The sequence below is a fragment of the Chelmon rostratus genome, chromosome 7, assembly GCF_017976325.1.
Source record: "Chelmon rostratus isolate fCheRos1 chromosome 7, fCheRos1.pri, whole genome shotgun sequence".
Lineage (NCBI taxonomy): Eukaryota > Metazoa > Chordata > Actinopteri > Chaetodontiformes > Chaetodontidae > Chelmon > Chelmon rostratus.
Window position 1 is genome coordinate 22733867 of NC_055664.1, and position 23979 is coordinate 22757845.

General features: G+C 40.3%; 2 protein-coding genes across 5 annotated transcripts in view; one reads left to right on the top strand and one right to left on the bottom strand.

Moving 5' to 3' along the window:
• Nucleotides 1-23979, top strand: part of nbeab (neurobeachin b) — a 183761-nt gene that overhangs the window by 108975 nt on the left and 50807 nt on the right. For 3 of the 4 annotated variants that reach the window (XM_041941458.1, XM_041941455.1, XM_041941459.1), the window contains 3 exons: nt 5550-5674; nt 13665-13811; nt 19456-19592. In XM_041941458.1, coding sequence (XP_041797392.1) covers nt 5550-5674; nt 13665-13811; nt 19456-19592 — 409 coding nt within the window. Of the gene's footprint in view, nt 1-5549; nt 5675-13664; nt 13812-19455; nt 19608-23979 lie in introns of all 4 variants that reach the window. The other variant, XM_041941456.1, reaches the window with a different exon arrangement.
• mab21l1 (mab-21-like 1) lies at nt 20282-22608 on the bottom strand. Its single transcript, XM_041941477.1, has one exon. It carries the CDS (start codon nt 22218-22220, stop codon nt 21141-21143), a length of 1080 nt encoding a protein of 359 aa, XP_041797411.1. The 5' UTR covers nt 22221-22608; the 3' UTR covers nt 20282-21140.

Consider the following 23979-nt stretch of genomic DNA (forward strand, 5'->3'; position numbering starts at 1 on the left):
GTCTGCCTGTGGATAATAACTTTGTGATGGAATGAACCTTTTTACTCACGATGTGCCCACAGTAGTTGGTCTCGCCTGAAAGGGTTATCAATTCTAATAGAAGTCTACTAGCACAGGGGGAGAGCACCTTTAGAGAGGCTTACATCCTCAGGGGGTTCCAGGTCTGATGACCTCTCTGGGGCAGAAAAGCAAGGCCAAGGTCTCTGGTGGAGCCTTACAGTATTAACAAAAATCAGCCTGACAATATAACAGATAGAATTCAAGAATGTTTTTTTTTCTCTTTCTAATTCTTATGATCAATGAAATATGTCTCTTAAAGATGTAGTTTTGTGTAAAATTACTGAGATTATAGTATAATTATATGAATATATAGAATGTCCCTCTAAGTGGCTGTAAGGATTGCGTTCTCTGGAAACCATCTGGCGTTTTTCAGTCCACTGTACGCAGGGTTAAAGAACGCAGCTCCTTTAAAACAGCTTGCAAGAGATAATTCTTTTTTTTTAGTCTTTATTTAATTAGATATTATTTAAAACATGATGCTCCTTTGTTCTTGCATGTTGATATTCTCTCCACTTGAATTTGTTCTTGACCTACACCAGGCTCTATTCCCTTGGGGCACTCTTAACCTTGCACACTGTGCTAATTATCTCTGGAAAGAGGCCCATTCACACAATCATCAATTTCATCGGTTGCTGAAATTGAGCTGGGCATCGCCTGACTGTGCCCCATTTCCGATGAAAGATGGGGATCCGCAAAACTGGCGATCCAGGGGAGTTCACCTACAGTACAGTGCGGATCCTCATCCCTCGTGTGAACGCGTACGTCTGTCTTCATTACACCAGATGACCTGGAGTTAATCTTGTTGCTGCTCTGTTGTTTCCCTTTTGTCTTTGTCCAATACCCATTCCTCAGAGTGTCTATTCTCTATCTCTCAATCTACAAAAGAACAGTCATATCCAGTAACTAGAAGCATTTGGATCTTAGCTTGGTATCCTCATGACTGCAACAGTGTTGAGTGTAGTGATGATAAAAAATGGCGAAATTAAAGAGATGAAAGTCTCGTGTACCATTTGCAGCCCTCTGTGATAATCTGATCATGATGTTGGCCTTACGGTCACTTAACACTTGGCATTTGACAGACGCATGATCAAACTCGATGTGTTTTTATAGAGGAAATTACTGTGATTTTTTTTTTTCTTAGTTTATAGGTTCCTTTGAAAGCAGTGGGCTGAGAAATGCTCATCACCATATGGCTGCCAGTCATCACTTTTTGATTCACAGTGTCTTTTTTGCGGCTTTTTTTTTTCCCCCCAGCACCAGTATGTTGAGGACTGTGGTGTAAAAATGCTTAGCAAACAGAATGCATTGGTTTACAGACAATGTGTTAGCATTTCCTTGCTTAGGCTTAGTGTCTGCAGACTGCCTGATGGTTTTCATGATGCGTGGAATCCCGATCATTACAGATCTGCATATGTGGTTGTCATTTTAATAGGATCAAAGGTCCAATTCAATTAGGTAATTTTATTTGGTCAAACAAGAGGCTCTTTCTTACTTTTTTGGACTGAATATGGTGTCAGAATTTCCTCAATAATTCTGTTTGGGCAGGTACATATTTAAGTGGATTGCCCCTGAACTATGTCTTTTGTTTATTTATATTTTTCTTAAATTATTTATTTTCTAGAAATCAAGTTTTGTATTTCATGTTTTTATTTTTATTTTTATTTTTTGAAATATCAGGGACACTTGCTTCTCAAAATAGGTCCTCATGAACTTTGTAGCTCACAGTCTGAGCCCGTTAGGACAGCTGAAAAGGAAAGAAAAGATCACTTGTCCTCAGAGTTGTACTAAAAACTGACGTGTGTTCAGTGTCCCAGTGTGTTTGTGATAGAAACCAGTCACTGCGCCTTTCAATGGAATTGTCACTGATTACTGGCATTTATTATAATTACCCCCTGCTAATGTCACCAATGGAAGCATTTAAAAGGAGTATAATGGTGTTTTATTGCATCAGCATGTCCCTGTCCTTCCTCTTGACCGCCTCACACAAATCTCCTCTGAACATAAATGGAATAAAAAGGACATTTTTAACCATGAGATCCCCAGCTGTGTACATGTTTTAATGAGCCATTCTGGTTTAAATGACTTCACAAACATGAAGGTAGTTCTTGCTTTTGACAACAGATCAGTGTAATGTCTTTATTTCAATTTTATGTTGATCAGATGGGATTTTATCTTTTACCCCACAAGGCAATTTTGTGAATTTGAGTATGGAGCACTCTTAAGAAGCTGATCTGTAATGTACTCTATAGTTTTTGTTTGCCTCTCATCTATGTGGCCTGAACCTCCCCGATTTGACACACAGTTGACACCTTTTGACCTGGTAACAGCACAGGCGTTTCCTTGCACTGACTCAAGTTGACTCTTTCACTGGACCACAAATACTATTTTCCAAATAGTCAGAAAATATGGGAAAGAAAAATGTCTCTGCTCCCCTGATATAACAGTAGCCCTAAGAATATATCACCCACTAATGCCAGTATTAGCCATTGTCGCCTGTCAAAAGTGTCTGTGTTTTCTAGAATGATGTTATAGTTTCCTATAAAACTGTTATCAATTTTTTTTATTTTCCTCCCCATCTTATTTTGAATTCTGCCTGACAGCTTTCGCTTTCCTTTTACAAACAAAACACATTCCCTGTAGACTGGGGTGTTAGATCTGGCAACTCAGAAACCTCAACACTGGCTCATTGACGAGAGGTGCACTTTAAATACCTATTTGAGGGAGTAGAGAATAGACGATAGTCCTCTTACACATTCATCCTACTGCACTTAGCAAGTCTGAAAGCATCCATAAATAATGGTGCTCCTGTTTCCTGTAGGTTATCAGTGCTGGAAAATTAGCTTTTAAAATGCGGTTTGAAATCCATTTGGGTGATTGATGGGTGACGGGACTAATAAATTTTGCCAGTTTGTAGGAGGCCAGCTCACAGCCATTCTTTATGGTTGTCATGAAGCCAGACACATTTGATGTGGAAAATAAGGAGGTCTCGAGTCAACTCTGTTTAATACAGAATGCATTTGGATGGACAATTTGTTGTTGTTAAACAGACAATAACAGGCAACCAGATTTGTATTAAAGATGCTTGATTGTCGCTTTTGCTATATATTAAAATGGCACAAATGTGTGCATGTTCTTTCCAAGTACAATTTTACTATATTGAGTCCCATGTGGGTGACGAGGGTGTGATTTTGACAAAACGTTAAGCTTCTTGCTTACTGCTCATTTCCCACCATGTTTTTAAGACATGGCTGTGCTGTTTGGTGGCTCGGTGCCACCTCAGAAATCCCTTGTGTGAGAGCTCAGTAGCTCCCAGCTGTAGATCTCCATCAGGAGTGCAATCCTCCTGAGCACTTCTTGGACCACCCTCAGAGAGGAGGTCCGTCAGCACAACACTTTGGCTCAGGCCAAATCCGGTCTAGCACTGACCACATAGTCTAGAATATCATAGGTCCTACAGAAGAATACCACATTCAAACTGAAACCATCTGCACAGGACAAGGACAAGGAGAAGATGTGTCAAAATATTGGCATCCAGCTCATTAATCAGTCATTATAACTTGAGGGTTTGGTTTGTCTTGCATTTGATTGCTGCTAAAGACAAATGAAGACATTGTGGCTTAAACTGAAGTTGTACTCAAATGAGCATCCTGAAGCAGGCCAAATAAAATGCATCAAATGCAGTTAATACTTTTATAAGGGAATCTTCAAAGTGGCGGATTTATCCCCCACTTGCATCTGCCGTCTTTTTGCACAAAGAATTAGGGGACATAATCTTCAGCAGTAATCGCCCAGTTGCCTGCAGTGGATTTACATTTTTTCACACTGTGTAATCTTGCATTTACAATATCATTTACGTGGGTTTCTCCTTTCAACCCACTGACATCTCTCTTTTCCTTAGTTAAGCTTTGAGGGAGATTGACAGGGGACAAGCTCAAGGCGTTCAGTCTTGCTTTGCATACAGCGGCTCATGATACTTCGTGCATACAATGAGCGCACACACACACACACACACACAGCATTTTGATTGATACTTAACTGAAACTGAGCTCTTGTTGCTGTCAGAGCCCAGCTAAGTCTCCTGAGCCTCTTGATTTCTGACATTTGTAGATATTATATTCACGGAGCAAGCAGGCTGTATTTTGTGATGTGATCCCCTGTAACACTTTAATCTGTTTAGACTGCTTCAGTACTGTGGCAGGGAAGGGGGAAGAAACCATACAATGCAACAGACGGCTGCCTGCCAAGGTCTTACTGTATCCTTCACACACTGAAAAATCTCTGCTTGGATTTGGACGCATAGTACAAGATCCAAGGTTTTATTCGGAGCTTTGGGTTGTGTTTCCTGGTATTTTGCTTTTTTTAATATATGCAGGTAAAGACAACAAGAGCATAAAGCGTTCGGTTCTACTGCAGCATGTACTTCATGTTTGTGTAACAAATAGCAATAAAACTGTCCATATGAGTTAAACAGTGTGCATGTTGGGGTGTTGTCTCCTCCCCACACATAGCTGTTGAAGTTGAATAAAATTAAACAGCGATGCCATGTTTCTTCACATTTGACTGAAAATGAAATGAAATGAACTTCATGCCAGGCTGATGTAATCACCTCTTACCTTCCTGTCAACTGCACACCAGTTACTTGAATAATCACTATTCTTTATGTGTTACACTTACCTGTTAAGGGTAAATTAAAGCAAGATTCCTTTGCTGCATTTCCCTCTAAAGGAAACACGAAGGCTTTGAAATAGCTCCAGCTAGTGCACAGTTGGAATAAGCAGCACTTAGTAACCCAATGCTAGTCCTGGTGCTTAATGGTTTGCATTAGCTGCAAGCAATAAAATTATCCCAGGTCCTCACTAATGTTGGAATAATCATTTACAAAGATGGTTACCACATGCTGGAACTGTTTTCTTCTTTTTCTCTTTTTTTTACGGCCCTAATTCGCTGTTATTAATAATGAATAAAAATGCAATTTTCTGTCGGGTTGCTCCAGGGCTCTGGGAATCATTTCAATGAATATTTCAGCACATTATTTTAATCATGGCTCCACATATGCAGGGAGGGGGCTTGTTTTATAGGCTCATGCCTCAACCGCCCCAAGACCCTGATCATTAAACCCCACGCTGTCTGCGTTGAGGTTCCTACCTTTGATTTACAAGACTTGTTAAAAAACATTGTAAAAAAGGAGGCAAGCTGTGCCATTTATACTTGTAATTTGATGCTGTATTTGTTAATGGGAGTGCCTGTGATTTATGTGTGCGGCGGCTGCTGCTGCTCCCTGCTGTTCTGATGCTATAGGCTTTAGCAGAGCTAACATTATTGGGCCTCTGCAGAGCATGCCACGAGTCAGCCTAATAAATGTGCTATCTGTGGCCTGATTCTTCTCCTCAAGATTTTTTTCCCCCGATCAGGAAGTGGCTGCTGTAATCAGACCATCACTGAGGGGTGTGTGCTCCTTCTAACCCCCCGTCTCCTTGTCTCTCTCATAGTCAGCTGCATGACTTCTGGCGCCTGGACTACTGGGAAGATGACCTGCGCCGGAGGCGGAGATTTGTCAGAAACCCATTTGGCTCCACCCACTTAGATGTCACATGCAAGTCACTGCAGGAGTACGGTGAGTTTATCATTTCTTTGTGTAATCAGTATTTTTTAAACCCATTAGAACTAGGGAGCTGAAAATTCAAGGGTATCATTACCTCATATTAAATGTAGAATATAAATTCTTCCATAGAAAATCCATTGAATGTGTGCCAATGTTAGCCCATACTTGGCTATATAGCTTAGCATGTTACTTAGGAGACCCTCCATGTCATTATTCATTCATTATAGGCAACTTATTTATGAGTCCTGCGAATTGAACATGACACATCCATTTTATTGCACCTTTTTATTTCCATCAAAACACACACTCAGGAACAAATTGGATCTCTCCCTTTATTGTTTCTTCCCTTTGCCTGAAACTTTTCTTACTGACCCAGGCAGTCTTGTAGTGTTGCCCACCACCTTGTGTCAATTTTGCCTTATGTCATGCAACACCGACTTTTAAAGGAAAGCAGCTCAGTACTATTAAACACCCTTGGCCCCTCTCTCCTGCCTGTAATTGAATAGCAGAGAAAATGTATTAACGGCACAAGGCTGAATGTATTGATTCTGAAATTAATGGAGTAAGCTCGTTCTTTACTTTATAGGAAATAGAAAACAGGCAATGCATTATGGTCAGGGTAGCCTTTAAAACAACGGTAGATTACAGCAACACATGCACAATGATCACAATGTACGCTGACCTCTGGCTATCTTAGTGCTGAGCTACTGACGCCGACCGTTGGCCGGGTTCAAGATTTCATCTGGCTGCTTTCAACTCTAGCTCTGCCATGGCTGCTGTATGAAGATTATGGCAGCTTTGTAGATAAACACATGCCAGCTGCTGCCTCGGCTGCAGGTGGTCCATATATGAGACACACATGAAATAATTGCACCGTCTGCTTTATAGTTTGTAGCGGCTCCATTATTTTTAGCCATAAGCTAATTTTGTGGGCTTTTGGTGATGTGTTGATAGGTGGGAAGGGCTCAAGGAAACAAATGCTACAGCTTTAGCATTTTTAGAAATATTAAAGGCTTTTAAGAACTCCAGTATCATCTGTAAAGAAATTTCATTGTATTGCATCAACATTGCCTACCTGTAAACACCAGAAAACCTGTTCAACATATCAAAACATCATTAAAAAACTCTCAAACTAGTCGTGCATCATAATCTGCTCTTCCATAGTCTCAGTATGCTGCAAACAATCCTCACCTCGCTACAGCTAATAAGGGTAAGTGTAATGGGCTCTGGCTTCAGCTTGCACCTTTTCATTTATTGCTTTAATCTCTTTTTGACATGTACTCATTATTTTGTATCTTTGTATCTCATTGTTATTTTGTCCTTCACATCCTCTGGAGGAGGAGCAAGCTGCAAAGTTGTCAGAGCTGCTTTCCAAACCTATAGACCATAAGTATGTAATGCTCAAAAGACAGATTTTCATTGAAACATTTCTGTAAGGTGATGCAACAAAAGCTAACTGCCTATGGGATGCCACTGCAACAATATTTTTTTATGATTGTACATAAGCATAAAACACATAATATTCCTGTGGAAATGACTTCCAAGCAGGGGAGACAATTACACTGAAGGCAGATAGAAAAGCTATTTCATCCATTTCCATTGCTCCATCTGCTGAATTTGTCTGTTAGCATCGGCGATGGGCCTCTTTATCCTCTGTGCAGTTGTTCAAAATGGTATATGTGTGTATCTTCCCCTTAAGTGACTTATGAGACAGATGTTCTCAAGACAATGCCGCAAATACATATGATGTTATTTAGCCCATCAGATCACTGGAATATGCTTTTGAGCTATCCGTTTCGTTTCTGTTGATTGACATTAATGCCTCAGTGTAGTTGACTGAAAAGTTCTGCTGGCATGTGGTGGTTTTAATGAGCGGAATAATGTAGAAACTTTTCAAATGAAAGGGATTGCCTGCAGTCGGTTGGCCTTCTCTCTCTCCTCGCGAGGTGAGCTGCACTTTCAGGGTTTTTCCAGCAGGCTTTGATGTGGCTGCACGGCGAAGGCCAGGTTTTGTTGAGTTCAAATGAGAAGGGTCTTTTGTTCTTTTGTAGAGCTTCAATAGGTTTCGTTGGCAGTGACAGTCGGCAGTTTTTTGTTTTAAATGTGCTTTGACAGTTTGTGGGTTTTTTTAATTATCATTATTCACCTTTAATTAGCATGGTATTAAAGATAGGACCTGTCTTTAGCGAATAACCCTGTGCAGAGGCTCAGAGGTTGGATATCCATTAGTCATAACATCCAGACTTTGTTTCCTAAATTCGACAGGGACTCTATAGAACTTTTAAATGGGTTGCTGGCTGCATAGACACCAGAGTAGAAAAACAAAGAGGCTTGTTTGAGCTGACCCTTGAGAGTCATTACTAAAGCTTTAAAATCTGGGCCTATTGGAGAACCACTAGGTTGTGTAAATTGAATACACAGTTTCTAGCTTGACAGTGAGATACAACGATATATGCTCAGCCACCATCTTGAGTTTGAAGAGGGCAGACTTGCACTGTGGTGCTCACAGTAAACGTCAGTCTTACAAGCTCACGAGGGGAAAATGAAAGTGAGCAGAGAGTTTCTTTTTCACAAGAACATTTCAGTGATTGAGGGGCTTGTGTCGTTTTTTACACCATCTAGGAGTCTCACAGTCTTCTTTGTTTTCTCTTTGATAGGAAGTAAGAAATGAAATGTTTTTTTTTTGCTTGTGATTATTTTCTTTATTTGTTGTGGGGCTTGCTAAGAAAGATTGCTTGACCAAAGTTGAAAACGTATGGGTTTTGGAAAGCTGATATTGATGTTTTTAGACTAAAGTTGCCAGTGAAAATATTTTTAAACCCAAATGTTAAAGTTTGACCTTTTGGTGAATGACATAGTCCAATGCTTTCCCCAGAATGATCAAATGCCATGTTGAAATGGAGTGTAGATAATCCTCTGACAAAAAAAAAACATCCGTCTTAAAATTCTTCGAAAGTGCAAATGTCGGTGAGAAACTTTTTAAAAAATCAGGTTCATATATTGGCGTGTGCATCAGTGTAACCTTTGTAATCACTTTTGTGCATTGTGTGTGTCTGTGTGTGTGAGTGTGTTCCTTCATGAACGCGTGTGATGGGAGGTTAAACTCTGCCTTAAACTCTGCCTCGTTGTCTATTAGCAGCATTGACAGCTTAGCCAGCACATTCTGTCTCTGCCCTCTGCCTGTAATAACCTGCCCTGTTACAGCCAGTCACGGCCCAGTATCAGAGTATATTGTTAGGTGATTGGAATTGGGCAAGCATGAAATGGAAGTCACGTTAATATTGATCCAAGTGTTTAACGGGGTGTTTTACCTCCGGGTGTCCTTGCTGTCTCATTTCATGTGAGCAGCTTCTCTCCGAGCTGATTGCCCCGGGCGGAGATCTTTATGGCTCTTTACTGCAGCAGAGGCATCAACCTGGGGATGTGATATTAACCTTCTCCAGCTTTATGATTACAGATATTAAACTGTGGCATTAGGGCATTTACTAACATGCAAATATGGACATTTGAATGCAGCCATTCAGCAAACGCATGTTCAGAAACAGTTGTGTGGAGTACCTAACCATCATGTCCAGATGTTGGGATTATTAGACTCTGCTGTTAATGGTTTGATCAAGAGAAGATGAGGCTGTTTGTGACCTCAGGCAGCACAGTAGACACGCACTGTACTTCCCAGGATATTGAATAAAGATCACCCCAAGAGGAAGCGTCTGCACCGTATAAACTCCCCTACATCAAAGTTATAATGTTTACTTCTACAGTCTCAAAACACATTCTCTGCTAAACGGATGGCTTGCATCACAGGAAGTATGAAGCTGTCATTTGTTCCCCCTCATTTCATCTTTCATTGCAGAGTAAATAAAAGTGAAGAGACGGAGGGCAGAATTGCATCGCCCTAGCGGTAATGCAATCCCATGGACTGGACTTTTTCTCTCCATGTGGAATGTGGAGCCCGTGGAGAGGGTGCGTAGGAGGGCAGGATCTGACACGGATAGAGTCTGGGAAATGGAAGAGATATATTTAAAACATTCTATAGAGCTCACGTTCTATAGATGTTGGAATGACTGCACAAAACGATGATGTACATTATAAGATAGTGTAGTAAAAAAAAAAAAAAAAAAAAAAGCTGGGGCCGAGGCTTACACTAGTGCGTGTTATCTACAGAGATCTGACAGAATGAGACACAAAGCAGAATAATGTCTGCAGTCGCTCCGCAGTTAAAGCTCTCGGTCCAAGTCTTTGTTTAGAAAGAGGTCAAGATGGCTGTTTTGTCTTTAGCTGTGTCCAAACTGCTGCTTGTCATATCAATTGACAAACGCTCCGTGATTTCTACAAGAGTGCAATGTTTGGTGTTTTTTTTTTCTCTTTCTTTCCAGATCTTGCTTTGCTGATCACACTGCTTCATGAAAACTTCTCGAAAAGAGCAACTGGGGTGTTTTGTATTGTATTTATAGTCGTGGATATTGGATTACCTAAAGTATTTGTGAAATCAGCTTTTTTTTTTCCTCCTGAAGAGACAGACCCATATATATTAGTTGAACCTTAAGTGAAACATGATGTTGTGGATTTCTTTTTGAGGAGTGGCAGTGAAGTGTTTGAGGCAGGGTGTATAGTACAGAGGAGACTTAGGAAATCTCATGCTCGCCGCCTCTATGAGGCTATAAAAATGAAAGGCCAGTGCCACAAAACTCTCCAGCATTACAGTATAAGAAACATGGAGCCTTGACAACAGTAATTCAACAGTCTTTTAAAGGCCTTTCAACTCATATCTGTTCCATACTGAACAGTAAAACTACCGAACACTGAAATATTTCCAAAGTGGTTGCTTGTATCTAATATTATAAAATTTATATGAATTGGGCTTTAGCTTGTTCACAAAAAAACACATTTACATGATTTCATCACTCCGTGACTCTGAAGAAAATGATTATCTCTTTGTCTGAAACACAAAACTTTGCTGCTCATGCATGTTATTTTGTGCACAACTGAATTCTTCTTTTGTCAAAATATATATCCTTTTTCCTCTTGAACTGCTAGTGATCCCTCAGTGTGTTACAGCCTGGCACCAAATCCTGTTTCAGCAAGAATCCAGTCACATTAAAGAAGTAAAGAGGCCATGTCATGGCATCTATAAATAGGATCACACCCCCTTTTTTTTCCCCCAGAATTTCAACATTGCATTATAAATACGTTCTCAAAAGGAAAAGAGAATTTTAGTTTCATGTCAGTAACTTAACTCTCTGGCTCCAGGATGTTGTCCTCGTATCCAAACCCATCAGTTCATCCCAGGTGATTTTTTATGATGACTAGATTATATAAAACAAGTCCTTTTTTAAAGGAAAATTATGCCACAATAGGAAATCTAGTAGATAGCAGCAGTAGTAGATACCTAGAATGAACTCAACACCATGGATCCTTGTTGAACTCCAGTGATGAGGGCACAGGGCCGTCATCCTTTGGTCACAGCTGGCAGATCTTCATCAGCCTCCAATGGGGTCACAAAAGCTCTGCAATGCACTTTACAGAGTGTAGTTAGTGCACTCTGAAGCAGTTTCAACTCAGTGATTGAACAAGAGGACCCGTGAGACTGGTGATCGGTGGCTTCTCCTGGCACTGTTCCTGAAGGGCTTTAGAGAAGACATGAGATGAAACTGCTGTTTTTCCAGAGACGTTGAGAAGTCAATGGCGGTGGCTTTTGATGGACTGCTCACTTTGTAAGGTTAATTAGATAGATGCTAGTTGGTGTAGCATCATTATACAGTGGCATGGCATAGGCAACATTTTTTTTCTTTCTTTACAATTGATATACTGTATAATAAATACTGCTTTGAAATGCACATTTCATAGTAACTGAGGTAAACATCTGACTTATTTTACAGCTTCTCAGAACCATTGCATACATCTGGAATTGTACTGATTTTTATTTTATTTTATGTATGATGACGCTAGACCAACATAACAGTATTCTGAAGATCGGTTCAATATCTTATTTATTGTGTAATTTACAGCATATCCTTGACTATTTAACTCCTTCAGAGATTTGATAGGCACATCTATCCCAGTCTGCACTTGTCTCCTGTTCTTTTTCATTGTAGGTCTTTCATGTGAGTTATATCAGATATTCAAAGGGTCATTCTCTTTGTTTTGCCATTTAGTGGTCAAGGGTGAACCCATGAAACTGTTTCTAATGAGACTTCCTCGACACCACGGCACGGCAGATCCTTTAATAGTGACAAATAGTAACCCTTCTCCCAGCCGCACTTTTAATATATGAATGTCCGTGAGTCAACGGGCTATCACTCATGAGAAGATCACTCTTCATGTCAGCACATTTTCTCCTTCATGCCATAGCTCTTCATTTCTCGTTATTTATAACCACATTACTTCTTCTGTGAGAACAAAATTGCATTGTGGGTAAAGCTGATTTTCTATCCCGCATTGGTGACCCCCCCACCCTCCGCTCGACCATTTTCATGTAGAAATCAGCATGGTTTATTTTGTCAACCCTGTACAGACTTGCCAATCAGAACATCAGCCTGTCTGCTGAGCTTTCCCTCATTTACTCGGGGCGTAATGATGGTTTACAGAATTACAGTTTTAAGTTTCACTCATTCCGCTTTGATCTCTGACCGCTGGCTGGCTTTTGCCTTTAACATTACACAGAATTCATTTCCGAAACGCACAGGCTTCTTCCCTCCCTCTGATGAAAGCACTCCAGATATGAGACAGAGCAGGAAGCAGACTTTTTTCTCAGTAGCAGTGTTGACAACAGTCAAATGTGACCTCTTCAAGACAAGGTACATGTTCCTCAGGGGAGGGAGAAGCGAATTAAGAACTGTGCTGAAAGGAAACATGTCAGACGGGTGTCAGCCACCTCCCATTTCTTGATATGTGTTCTTCCTTTCACACACGCAAGTTTTTCCTCTGGTTATTTCCTACCATACATTCAGAAAGACAAATTCACATAAACGTTCTGAGCAGCCGTGTGGCAGGCACATGTTGGAGATGGGCTGATTTAAGTTGATAAATGTGTTGTGAGACCTCTTTGTTTTGCAGGATGTACGAACACATCTTGTTCAATGAGCGTGCGCCACTATAGCCATATGATGAAATCCTGGTGTAAGCAGCCTCCTAATTGTGCTGTCTGTTCAGTCTCACTCTTGTCAAGCCTCCAAAAGCGCCAAATGATATCTCTAATCGACTACGAGCTCGAGATGTATCCCCGACTCAACTGTTGGTCTTTTAAAATACAGGAAGTGTTTCATTGTTGACCTTGTCTAAAAATAAAAGCTGAAACACCTCTGATGTTCAACCATGCGAAATGTATTCAGCGAACGAATGTGTACCCTGACATTCTTTCATATGCTGTGGCACGTACATTAGTGAGCATCTCGTTTCAGGTTCATCGTGCATATTGTGTGTATTTCCTGCAGAGATTCTCCGTGCTTTTTTTATTTTTTAGATATTTTACTATGCTTGTCATCTGTTAACTTTATTCATGTTAATAACCTATAAAAACAGACTATTTGTTTCAACTTGGATATGCAAAAACTCGACAAAAATCAAGCTGTTGAGCTCATACTGTGATCATCAGAAATTTGGTTATGACGCCTGGTTTGTTCAGTTACTTTGACGTTTCTGCAATGTGTAAATGTGTTACTGCGCGACACGAGTAATCTTTAAATTTTCTTACTTATTATTTAATTTAATCTGAAGACATTTCTATATTTTCACACTTATAATAGTGCAATATATTGGAAATCAAGTTGCATTGCCTTTTCATACTTCATTGACAGACACACAGGAAAGTACAGTATTACTGAACAGAAACTTCTCAATGGAAACCGCAGTCGTTAGTGGCAAGAAAAGTATAGGACTTCGCCAAGGAACAGACCATAGCCAGGTGTCCTGTCCATTTAAGCGTAGTGACGTATTATGACCTGAGCTTTAGAGGTCATGGGCAAAATTAAGTGGTTTCTCTTCCCGATATTTCTTTTGACAGGCACAGAGGAGGACGAGGTGGTCAAGTCTAAGAAGGTCTTCCGCAGCCAAATTGTGGCCAGCCAGAACCCCGAGACAGAGTTGGTGCTGGAGGGAGACGATGATGCCGTCAGTCTGCTGCAGGAGAAGGAGATGGACAACCTGGGTGGTAAGTCAGCACACCAGCACCTCCATTAACCCCAAGTCAACATCACCTCTGCTGGAGCATCTGCGCTTGTCTTTTATCTGTCTTCTTCCTAATAGCTAGCATAGTTATAGTGTACACGATTAATATCAGTGCATGAAATGAAGTGTTTGGATCAATGTAGTGACTTTTAATGCTCATTCTATTGCATCAGCAATAGCACAAAGGAGAAGCTTTGAGATGTCTGGCATTAATATAATTTAATATTAAAAATCTATTTATCTAATGTATTTAAGTTTGGAGTTTACACGTTACCTTCAGCAGTTCACCTTCAGCGTAGCTCTGAAGCCAACGACTTTGTGTCTGCGTTCTAATCTGGACAGCTTTGCTTAGGTTTGACAGCTACATGTTATTTTGGTCTGATAAGTGTCCTTCTCTGTTTTGTTTTGGATCTCGTCAGCACGGTTCCTTCCTCGAGTGTTTATCTCCAGAGGCAAGTCTTCTAAAGTTAAACTAACACCGGAAAGATGATCAATCCAGATATGTCACAACTCATATTTAGGATTTCTCAAGGAATCAGTGATTAAAGTTGATATGAACCACTGCTTGCTAATGCTGAACTTTACAGTGGCCTTATTTAACCTGTCATCTGACCTGAGACTAAGCATTGTGTGTAGTCTCAGATTATACTTACTTAAATACTAACAGCATCATTATCTAGAAGTTCTGCTGTCTATGGCTAGTATATCGGTCATTAAACTTTAATAAGGCCACAGTAAAGTGTCACATGTCATAATAAAAGTGATCTTACTGCGGACACCTGATAACACAACTCTCTCTCTTAAACAACCTGATACAGAGTTGACATATTTAAAGATTACTGCGTGGAAATCTTCTGTAAAAATCTGCAACAATCTGTAACCCTGAATCAAAATCCTGTGTAATAATAACATACAGATAATCAAACATATGTATCTCCATAAATATTGTACCATAATTAGTCAACAAATGATTTGATTGTTAGAAACTGTTTTAGTTAATGAACCTCTATTTGAATTTATTTTTCCAGGAAATACAATCCAGTCCATGGAAAATCTAAAATTACAGTAATTATCTGTCCTCGTGTCTAATTCTTATAATGTGTTCTATTTTATCTGAACCTTGCTGAGAAAATTGCACATAATGTGTATTTGCTGTGTGGATGTGAGCACTTGGATGTTAAGGGAGAGCAGACAACAACTTAATTATCCTGCAGTCAAACTAACCTCTCTGCAGTGAACAATAATTAAGAGATTAATTTGCCTAAACAGCTGAGGAAAGGCAATTACAATATTAAATCTTTATTAATTTTCGATTTATTTTACCCCTGTGATTGCTATCATTTGTTTTTTAATCGGTATCTTAATACTTTGTCTGGCACAATTCAGTCAAAAGTGCAACTTGCTGCCAAGGCGAAGGTTTCCCAAAGATCCTGTAATTTAACCAGCATCACGCTCTGTGTGTGAGCCAAACTATCAAGCCAACCCCTACCTGCCAAGTAGCTGCCATAGCTTTAAAAGGTAAGTTTATCCAGAGTTCACTTCAGTGTGGATCAAGAATATGGCACTACGAACTCGTCAATAAAGCCAAATATTTGCTTAACACTAACACCTCATGCAAATAATTGGTTCCTGGTTTGATGCCTAAATTATACAGGCTTTTTATGTTCATAGAATGAAAGTAATGCTCAGCCCTGCCAGCCATTAGAATTTCCAAAAAACATCTCTCATTCTCGACTGAAAAGGATAATAAAGCAGTAAAGAGGTGAAAGTTTGTCCGCCAATGGTGAGAAGTCTAATGGCAGCTGTAACTGACTGTTGTTGTCATTGGATGTTGTTTTATTTTGGATTATTACGTTAGATAATTTAAAGCATGTCTAATCCTAGAGATGTGAGATTTTCATGAATCCATTAATACTAGCTGGATTGAAGAGAGAATGGAGGGTGCTCTGGTTTTGGGAATGGGGATGTTATGGATTTTCGTTGCCAGGTTCTGTAAGATAAATAACTTGGCTTTAAACTGTCTTTTCACAAAAGTGAGACTAGTCTGATTGCGTAATCACGCCAATTGACCCGTTATGTCACCATAGTGTCTTTAGTAAATCTGGGCTGCCACAGAAACATGTGTAAGTAGTAACAAATATGAATGCATGTATGTAATGGATTCTTCCCAGGTACAAAATGTGATAAAAATTGCATGGAAAAAGATGCTCTGAGACTCTAGATTTCCAGATACTCAAATAATAACATCAGAGTCATTGCCTTGTATACATTATCTAGTTACCCTGTCTGATGAGGCCCAGGCTGAACCAGGGCACTGCTGAGTAGTGAAATCCTCTCCAAGATCCCACAGATGAATCTCAGAGGAGGAGGCTAACCCCACCCCTTTGTCTCAGGGCCCGCAGGCAGCCAAACAGTCCATGTCTGTCAGATGAACCCTACGCTGCCCAATCAAAAGAGCAAGACGACGGCTAAAATACAATGAGAATGAATTCCCTTGAGAGAACTAATAATGACCTTGTACAAAACAGAAATGCTGAGATTGAGTACTTGTGATACATTTATGATGTATGAGCTTGTTTGAAATTATTAACCAAACTTTGAATGTGGACATTGACTTTGAAGAATAAATGCTAGGACTCTATTTTTTTTTTTTTAAATGTATTAAAGTTAACACATGTTTTCACCAGTAGGGGAGCTCCCTCGCTCACAACATTTGGGTAATGTTTTTACCGGGATGCACTGTCTGTGTTTGGCCTGTATCTAATCTCAGGCATGAACAGCCTTAATGAGAGATCTGGGACTAGATCCTTGTCAACAACAGTGCTCCTCCTGCCAGCCGCTGGGTCAGTGCCTGCTGCTGCTGCCAAAGGGGCGGCGCCTGCACTCAAGGGCCCAGGCAGTTGTGGTTACTGAACCTATGATTAGTTTTGCTCCCCCTCAAACACTGGAGATACTCTCTGTGCCTGGCATTAAACAAGCCTTTTTGTATGCACATATTGTAACCAAAATCGGGTAAAATAACAACTTAAGATGAGCATGTGAGAGGAAAAAAGACAGGAGTCTGAGCCTCACATGGCATTTTTTCATGTCAAGCAAGAGTCGGTGCATTTGACTGTTCTGCTGGCATACCGGAACTGCCTTAGTGTACGCCGTAGTGTGGTTTAGTGGCCACAACCGTTTTGTTCTGCCTTAATTTAGCCTTTCTGTATCCATTTTAGTCCCCATTCACAATACTGATCCCTTGAGTGGTGACATGTTTATAAAAGAGTAAAACCAACACAACATTTCTGAATGTGTAATCTCAGACAAAAAGTGAGTGAAGCAAGGGGCGTTATTAAAGGGGTTATTTTGCATGACCAAGTTTGTCTTTTAGGATTTTTTTTTTTTTTTTTGTAATTCAAAGGTCTACAAGTACTTTCTTAATAGAAACAGAATATGGGTGACATCAAAAAATATATATATACCAACAACACTGGAAAACTGAATTACTTATATTAATATTTAAGTATTTTTCTGCTCGTTTTAAAGTAATTATTGTATGCTGCAGCCTTATTAAATAGTATTTCTCTAGGCTTGTACATATAAATGTTATATTTTGGAAGATGAATGCGTACTTTGAAAGCAGTGGAAAAAGCGATCTTTGCCTCAGTGACTCAAATGAACAACAAGGCACTTTGCTTCAGACACTCAGCCTACAGTAGCTTATAATGGCTGCAGCTGTGCATTCGTGTGTATTATTGTGTGTATCTACGATGCGTCCACTTGTGCACGTTTGCAAGTGAATGATAGTGCTCAGGTGTGCAAGTAACCTCTTGCACTTGTATTTCTCTCATAATGTAGAATATAAAAGCGCTCGGCCCTATCAAACACTGCAGTCCAGCGGATGGATTGTGGGTAATAATATACCCATCTTCTCAGCAGTTCTCCCAAACTCCCACCACGCCGAAATGAGACTTTTCATCACTTCATTAAATTGGCCTGTCATTTGACAAATATTTGCATTTTTATTAAAAGAAAGACCCAACAGCCGGATATTCCAAGCTTTAGCTTATATACACCACTCATCCTGTGTAACTTGCCCTTAATTTCATTATTCTCCTGTAAACATTTTAATGCCATATAGCCTAATTATAGAAGAATCCCTGAGGGGATTACTGCCTAATCCTCTTCCTCCCCATGAGCAATGGATGCTGTGGCTTAATGCTTCAGGCATTGTGTCTTTCTCTCTGTGCAGCCCCCTAGGGCTGCAATACAATGCACCAGCAAAAGTGTTAATGATAATCATAATAAAAGTGATAAAAATGATAATGATAACAATGCATAAATGCTTTCACCTCCTAATGGCGTGCAATTGAATCTATTTTTTACTTTTTACTTTTTATCTTTAATTTACTCTAAACGTTATCTAGAATGCAATAAAAACAGGCTGCAAGTATTTACTCTTTATAAGAGGCTTGTAAGCAACGTGTAGCGCCTGGGCCGATAGCATCAGCAGATAGGATCACCGTTAATGGACCCGAGCAACGCGGAGAAAAAATCCGGGGAGGGCGGCGAGACTGTGCAGCCTGCAAGAGCGATGAAGGGGCGCTCTGGGAGTTGAGACCGAAATCCACTTGTATTCCTGTAACACTATCGGCCATAATTGGCTGAGGAACGCAGATTAAGATTGATGAGACATTAAAGTGGCTCTTTGGAGTTTAAGGGATCGATAAATATCCTGATTTCGAGAGCTTTCGTTTGAGAGCAGACAAATCACTGTAACGGTGCTCCACAGCGACACTGATCTGAGAACATGGAGGATGAGGCAGAGGAAGAGAGGGAGGGAGGAGACTGAAATAAAGATGTGATCACTATCAGCTGGCGGGGTCACAAGCCCACCTTAAAATGCTGTTCTATTATTTGGACTCGAGAGCAAGCTTGTAGTTTTATTGTTTTCCTTTATTGCTTAATTTATATACTGGGGAATGAAAGAGCCAACCCCCATTTTTTATTTGTTTTTTTGTTTGTTGTTGTGTAGACTGATGCCCCTTCACCTGTGCTGCGAATACATTATGATGATATGATCATGTGAGAAAAATAAGAAAATAATTTGCATTTGATTTTATTTAACGTGTGAAAACCTATTTTTTTTCTTGGTGGTAGTTTGCTATGATCCGATCGCATCATAAACCCTTTTTGTTATCAGCGCATCGGTGGTTTACTAACAGGTACAAATAGGCTCCATGTTTTGATGACACCTTTACCTCTTTATAGGCCAGATAAATCCACCGTGTTGTGCGCGTGTATAGAAATGTGCAATTCAAAGGCGTTCAAACGCCTTTGTTTTGTGGCGCGATGAATACTAAAGCCTGATAAAGTGAAGACTTTCCCGGAGCTGTCGTAGTGCGTAATATTTGACTGAGCCGCAATAATCAATTTTAAAAATCCCCACTGTATATAAGCGCAGGGTGTGCGCGCACGTTGCGGTGTAGTTTGATGCAAACAGGCCGCTGGCACGATGTTATCCCCTGTAATCGCGTATTACAAAATGAACCTCAGGCTCGCTTTATTTATCATAAAATCTTTTTTTGTGTGTGTGTGCATCTTTACTGATTCTGCATGTGGTTGCCCCCCTCTGCACTCTGCAGGCCCAGTGGTCCTGAGCAGCCCGGCCCAGCTTGTTGCCCCTGTCCTTGTGGCCCGGGGGACTCTGTCCATCACTACCACTGAAATCTACTTCGAGGTGGACGAGGATGACCCTGCCTTCAAAAGGGTCGACTCAAAGGTAAGTAACCTGCAAGTGAGTGTGCAGTTTAAAGCGGGCAGTTTGGCTTCTGACATGTTTCACTTTTTTCATTCTAACTGGCCGACAGGTATGAACATGCTCTGTGTGGTAAATACGCGATGGTTGGTGTTGGGATTAAAAAAGCGGATTTGCACAGGTGATGTTTTCAGAGAGGTGCGCTGCTCTGTCTTGCTTTTAAATGTTTTGTGCCTAGAACTTTGCTGTAAAGCACGGTTGATTTTTACTTTGAGTGTTTGCTGAAATATTATGCATCCAAAAAAAATAAAGAAATTAAAAATAAAAAAAATCATATAATGACCACTGAGGCCTGCTCATCGTGCAAGCTCAAGAATCGAAGACAGTTGATCCACCACATTATGTCAAGATAAAAGAAATGACACGAAAATCTCTTGCGATGGGTTTTTGGTTTAAAAAAATCCAAACTAAACGCCAAAGTTGCAGACCTATTCAGAGTGTTGAAGTGTGTATGAAAAAGATTCCCTCCTGGTTTCCCTATTTCCCTGTCCCAGGTGTCAAACTAATCTACATAGAACACCTACAACAGCCAGAGATCCGAAATGAAAGATTTCATTGTGTTATTATAGCGTGGTATTAGGCCTACTTCACTACTGTCAAAAACACATTTAATAAAACCATAATGGGACACAAATATAAAACAGCTCGATTTATTAGCTCTTTAAATTAGATCAGAGACAGAAATAAAAAAAATCAGATCACAGATGTTATAATCCAGTGTATTTCAAGTGCATTTTTTTTCAATTAAACTGTAATATATATATACTATATATATGTTTTCATTTTCATTTTTTATCAGGTAGGCCTAAGCATGGTAGAGAAAAACAACAACCAAAAAATGTTCGAGTACTTTAAATAAAAATTCAAGTAAATTGATGGAATGTTTTCAATGTAACTGTCGTGCGCCTACCATCAAAATGTAAACTTTCAAAAACAATGTCCATTGAAACAGATGAATCAGACTACCACTGATGCAAGTATAAATTAATAACGTTTCTACCAGATAAAGAAAAAGTTCAGAAGTAGATTTAAACAGGTGGATCCTATTTACGTGTCACAGAACAACATTCACAATTTCAGACCACTTGAAGCACAATCTATGGATGTATTTACAGTATAAAATGTACAGATGTGTGTTTTCATTTTTTTTTTTCAAAGTTTGTCACGGGGCTTTATTTTAAAGCATTTAAGAAAATGTATGATTTTGGCCAGCCTTGTGGCACAGAGAGAAAAGAAGCCACTGCTGAGTTGGACTCCTGGATTAATAATTTAAATTTGCTCCTAAATATTTGGCACCGCCAAAAAGGTGCACGGGCGTAATGGCAAACTAAACTGTCTGTCATAAAAATCATCTGGAAACAGGCTCGGCCAAAACATATTCAACAACAGAGGACAGTCACATTTCACAAGACTTTGCAAATCGGTTGGCAATATTTTTTTTCTGTCCGTTCATGAGCTCGTTAGGCCTCTTTACCACAATTATTAAGACGAGGTGAACTGACATGTTTTACCTCAGAGTTTCTCCAAGCTTTTGGGGTTGGTCAGTATTTCTCTTGCCAGTCGCCAAGTCTGTTTGGCTGCGTTCTCTAGAGCAGAGTGAGGTTTTCCTTGAAACAGGTCTAAATTGGGCAGGAAATAATGCGGGCACCTTCTGCACTGCAAACACGAAATAAGCTGCAATAGTATCCCGTTCAGGCGGTCGCCGAGGCAGTTCTCATCCCAGTCCGACTCCCTGGGATGCTTCTCACACTCGTAGGAAACCAAAGTTTTCATGTGGTAGTTGTTCAGGGGTTGTCCGGGCAGTTCGAGGTGACGGTCGCGTAAGGCTTTGAGGACTGACAAGCACTTCTTCCTGCATCCACCCAGGAGGAGCCGGTTCTCGGCCTCGGCGAACTGCAAGACCCAGGCGTCGCTCTCTGCTGAGCTCTGCTTGCCGTTCAAGGAGTAGCACTCTTTGGATAAAAGATTGAAACCTTCCGCTTTGACTTCTGCCACTCGGTTAGGTCCCGGCCAGGGGATGTGAGGGAGAGGCCAGTGCGCGGCGCTTCGCGGCCAGATCCCAGTGCACTTGAACGCCGGCGTGATTTGCACCACATATCTGTCTCTAATGCGCAACTTCACCTCACTGGTGTCAGCGACCATTTTGACAACATCTCTGTAGCTGCATTTATCCACTGCTTGCGCCACCAGTGTCTGAAATCTCGACCGGATCTTGCGCGCCGAGAGGTAACCGGAGGCTGTGATGAATTCAACCCAGAGAGACATGCTTCGCTTGCGGCCGTCGCTGAGCTTCAGCACGGCGCAGCCCGGGAGAGATCCGTCATCCACAAAGTTGAATACTCCCATCTGATTCAGATAGAGCACAACCTCGAACTCGGTGGGTGAAATGACCTCCAGTCCCTCGAAACGATTATCCATCTCGCTGAGAGAGCTGATGAAGCGGGGTTCCTGCACCTCGACCTCCTTCAGGACATCCGATACCACCTTGCACACCTCCCGGATGGTCTTGGAGATGGCTGCTTTTCGAGACTGACATTTCTCGTTGTAGTATTTGTTGAGGTGATACACCAGTTTTGCCTGGGCGGCTATCATATTAGGGCAGAGATCCGGGTTATACACCGGAGTCTCGCAATAAGCCGAGGGATCCAACGCGGCTGTTTGTACGGGAGCCAATTTTAGAGAAGAAAGAAAGCTATTTATAAAGAAAAAAATGTCTATTTATAAGACAACTAGTCGAAACTGTGCTCAGAGCACATGCGTAATAATCATATCATAACATTCACAGCTGTTGTACCGTAAACTGCATTGAAGTGCTCCAAGCAAGTCCTCGAATTTATCAGGATGGTCTGATTAAAAGTCCATTTCAACCTCGTGAGGCTCAGTAGCTGGAAAAATAAAGCCTTTTGGTTTTTCCTCTGATCACTGTGCCAGTCAGGAGTCCGCGTAATTGCGCAGAGTAGAGTGTGCCCTCCTGACGCAGACGCCCGGTGTTGCTGTGTTTTACAACAGGGAGACACACACACTCTTTATTATAAGGGAGGAGTTGAAACCAAGATGTCCAATCGCTGTCTGATGCGTCACCGCTTCCCAGTTTATCGAAAACAAATTCGTCCCCGGCTGTTATATACAAGTAAAAAGTACAGGTAGTAGTAGTATATCGAGGAGCGGAAGTACACCTACGCAATTGGAGAGAAGAAAAAAAAACAGCATTTTAACAGCGTTACGTCGCTTTTCCTTGGACTCTATCTGCTGCTCTTTTTAGTCAGCTATTGAATCATATATGAAACAGTAGGTGAATTCAGAATTGTTAAATTAGGTTATTTATGTCTTCGGATTATAAAACATTGAATTTTGCCATAGACGTATTATGTAAATCTATTTTTTTTTTGTCTCTTCCAGTGGACCGGATCTAATTTCTTCTACATACGACACATCAGATAAATTGAAATTAGAGTCATTTAGGGTGTTTTTTGTTACGCAAAATATAATTCCATTTGATAAAGGAGGTTTGGCTTATTTGTGCGTTTTGGAGCCATATATTAATGAAATATCAATGAATTAGTTTATTAATTAGACCTTTCCGCGTTAGTTAAATTCATTGATGTGATACCAGGCTTATATCTCAAAGATGGAAATAGTTTCTGTGTATTTATTTTTAGCACTTTGATTATATTTAACTCATTAACTGTCGTGGCTGCGATCCGCCAGAGAGTTTATATCTCGAGTTAAGCATCTCGAGCTTGAGTGTCACCATGCAGACTGAGAAGGTTTACTTGCTTTGCTCTTTTACTGTGCGCGAGCAACGTGTGATGTGTTGTGCAGCCATTCCACGCGGCAGTATTTTTCTGTCGTTTAATCCATGTATATTGTGAGAAAAACACTTGTGATCAACATACATTTCTTGCTGACCTTGCTCAGAAATGTGAGGTAATTGTATTCATCTGACAAAAAGCAAACAAACAAACAAAAAAACGTTCAATAACGTGAATGTGTCAGTTTGTGCTTTTATGATTATTTTATATTGGAAATAATTATTGTTTTTGTTTGTTGTTTGTTTCAGAAATGTCATTATTATACAGAAGAGAATAATATAAATTGCCGTTCTACAACCTGTTAATGATAGATATCAATTTTATCTTCAACAGCAGGATTTTAATAGTAAGAACAGAACAATAATTGCATAAAATACACAGTTTGAATGTTAAATAAAAGAAAGCTAAATAAAAAAAAAACAGCTGCTAATAATTCTAACATTTAGGTTAACCATTTTGTGGAAAGTCCCATGATGTATAAATGTGCTGTTTTTAGGTACAGCTATGATGTTCTGATACAGACAGTGATGCACAATAAA

Coding starts and splice junctions, on each gene's coding strand:
- mab21l1 (XM_041941477.1), bottom strand. CDS start 22,220: ATGATAGCCGCCCAGGCAAAACTGGTGTATCACCTCAACAAATACTAC.